Below are 2459 nucleotides of genomic sequence, written 5' to 3'. Positions count from 1 at the left end.
TTTTTTGCTAGCACCTGCCACACCAGCTGAAAACATCTCTTTCCATTTAATATTTTGTCCTACTTTGTCTCCTGGAAGTGGGAGGCACAGCCCTGCTGCAGAAGACAGTGCTTTCTGAGGCCAGTCCACTGAGAATTACAATAATCTTGCCTTGCTTTAAATTTAGACTTTGTCTCTTGTTTTCCTGGTACAAGAGAGCCAACCGCGTCATTAAGAGTCCTTGCAAGTTGCTCTACACACTGTCACGCTTATTTTGTCATGTTAGGCATCAAAATGCATCACACTTTCCATAAAATTGGATCATAAAAGCATACTGCCCTGTGTTAGCACTACAAGATGTGCCACCAAATCCATCTCCATCACACGTGGGTGGGAGTTTTGTAGCAAAATAACTATCTGCCAGCAATAGGATGCTCAATAATGCAGCAAGTTTGTCTGCTTGAAGTCTATAGCTATTTATGAAACTATAGAACAATTATTTCTGTAACTCCAGTTAAAAAAAAAAAAAAAGACACAGATACTTAAAATAGCATATTTGTCAACACTGAGTTGTTATTGCTTGTTTACAGCTAAGTGGGCACATCTTTTCTCATGGGCTTCCCTTCACTGTCCCTATTAAGGACATTTCAGAGACACTTACAACACTCCTGGATGAGAAAGAGCAGAAGCCAAACTTAAGTACTCACAGCTGTGCACATCATGTAGCCCAAACCAAAATCGAAACGGCACTGCTCATTCATGGAGTAGTGAATTCCTGGCAGCTGTGGAAGGGAAGGCCAGTCATGTTCGAAGGGATCATCACGCAGACAATCATAGGAACTGCAACAGGCAAAAATTACAGTAACAGATGGGGCTGTGAGACTTGCACAGTGTTTGTGGTTTCATTGCCTTTTTATTCCAAACAAAACAGAGCCTATGATTTCTCAGATGCTGGTCGTGAAGAGCAGCTAATACTGCAATTACACTCACATTAACTTTATCATGTTGTATCCACCTTTAATGGATTCTCTCTCTATATATATACATACATATATATATATTCTAGATATATTTTTTCTGAAGCCCTTCCATTGTAATTTCCATTTAGCTTCCATGTAAATTCCTGTCAGTCTCCAGGCTCCCTATGTGAAAGGAATCAAAGGAAGAATCCACATGAGACCAAGAAGAAAAGAAATTTTAATTAATTTTCCATTTGTGGAATTTCTTGCTGCCTGCAACTGTCTTTCAAGTGAAGTTTTAGAAGCAGAAGCCAGGGTAACCATTTGAGATTACCACTAAGCTTGCAGGCTTCCTGTGTCCTTGCTGAGAAGCAGCGACTCCTTTACAAGCACATGTACTTTCCTGCCTGCATTAAGTGCTCAGGTTTGTTCCTTCTCTGTTTCTGCTGACAGCTCACAGCTCCATCCATAATTTGTACAAAGCTTCCTTTCTGTGTGATGTATAGATTGGATCTGAGGAAGAATTTCTTTGCTGAAAGGGTTCTGAGGCATTGGAAGGGGTTGCCCAGGGCAGTGGTGGAGTCCCCATCCCTGGAGGGATTGAAGAGTCGTGTAGACATAGTGCTGAGGGACATGGGTTAGTTGGGAACTTGTCAGTTTGATGTTAATGATTGGACTCGATGATCTGAAAGGGCTTTTCCAATCTAGGTAATTCTGTGATTCTGATTCTGTGATCACCGAGTGGTTAACACATATAATCATTGGCTAGGCAATTCTGTGATTCTGATTCTGTGATCACCAAGTGGTTAACACATATAATCATTGATTAATTCATAAAACCAACATGGTCGACAGTATCTCTGAAATGTCTCCAAGTCATTTAACAGACATGAGGACACCCTACACAAGTCTATTCTGGCAATCATTCCAGTTGCCTTGAAGATACCAATAGTTGAAAGCAGAATTTTGAGGTTAGATTTACTTCAAAGCAAACCATCGTTCTGCTTTGTTATAAGATACTTAAACATAGCTATATTGAAAAGAATGTAAAGCAGCCCTCTAGGCCAGATGATTTTTTATTTAATGGCTAAAGTTCTAAAGGATCTTGCTAATTGAAACAATCACACTTCTCTCATGATATTTTTACTCCTTATTGCCATACCCAAGACACCTAAGACAATAAAAATATTGACAAAAAGACTGACTCCTGTCTTTATGTTTACTTCAAGTATTTTGCTGCATTTTTTCCCACTCATTTTCAGTTTCTGGTAGGTAACATAGTAGTTTCCCCACATTTTTCCATACAACTTGCACATAACAACAAGGGAAAGGTTTTTTTCTATAAGGAGCAAAAACATGTTCATAAACATCAGAGTCTCTCAGGGAACTCCAGAGCAGAGCAGGTCTAGTGCCCAAAGTGTCAGGTTCAAAGGAAAGGCAAAGGACATGGATGAAGCTATTTAAATAGCTTTTGCACTTAGGGTACTTAAAGGAAAAGCAACAACTGAAGAAAGAATTCTA

The 2459-nt window shown here is 39.5% G+C and overlaps 1 protein-coding gene across 1 annotated transcript in view; it reads right to left on the bottom strand.

The window, feature by feature from the left end:
• The window catches only part of LOC104521859 (A disintegrin and metalloproteinase with thrombospondin motifs 2), a gene marked incomplete at its 3' end in the record, with an annotated part of 42380 nt that overhangs the window by 9706 nt on the left and 30215 nt on the right, over positions 1-2459 (bottom strand). The window contains exon 7 of the mRNA XM_029084016.1: positions 687-819. Within this exon, the coding sequence (XP_028939849.1) occupies positions 687-819 (133 nt within the window). The remainder of the gene's footprint in view (positions 1-686; positions 820-2459) is intronic.

This window comes from Antrostomus carolinensis, unplaced genomic scaffold (genome assembly GCF_000700745.2).
Source record: "Antrostomus carolinensis isolate BGI_N321 unplaced genomic scaffold, ASM70074v2 scaffold6883, whole genome shotgun sequence".
NCBI lineage: Eukaryota > Metazoa > Chordata > Aves > Caprimulgiformes > Caprimulgidae > Antrostomus > Antrostomus carolinensis.
This window is presented reverse-complemented; position numbering and strand designations above follow the sequence as displayed.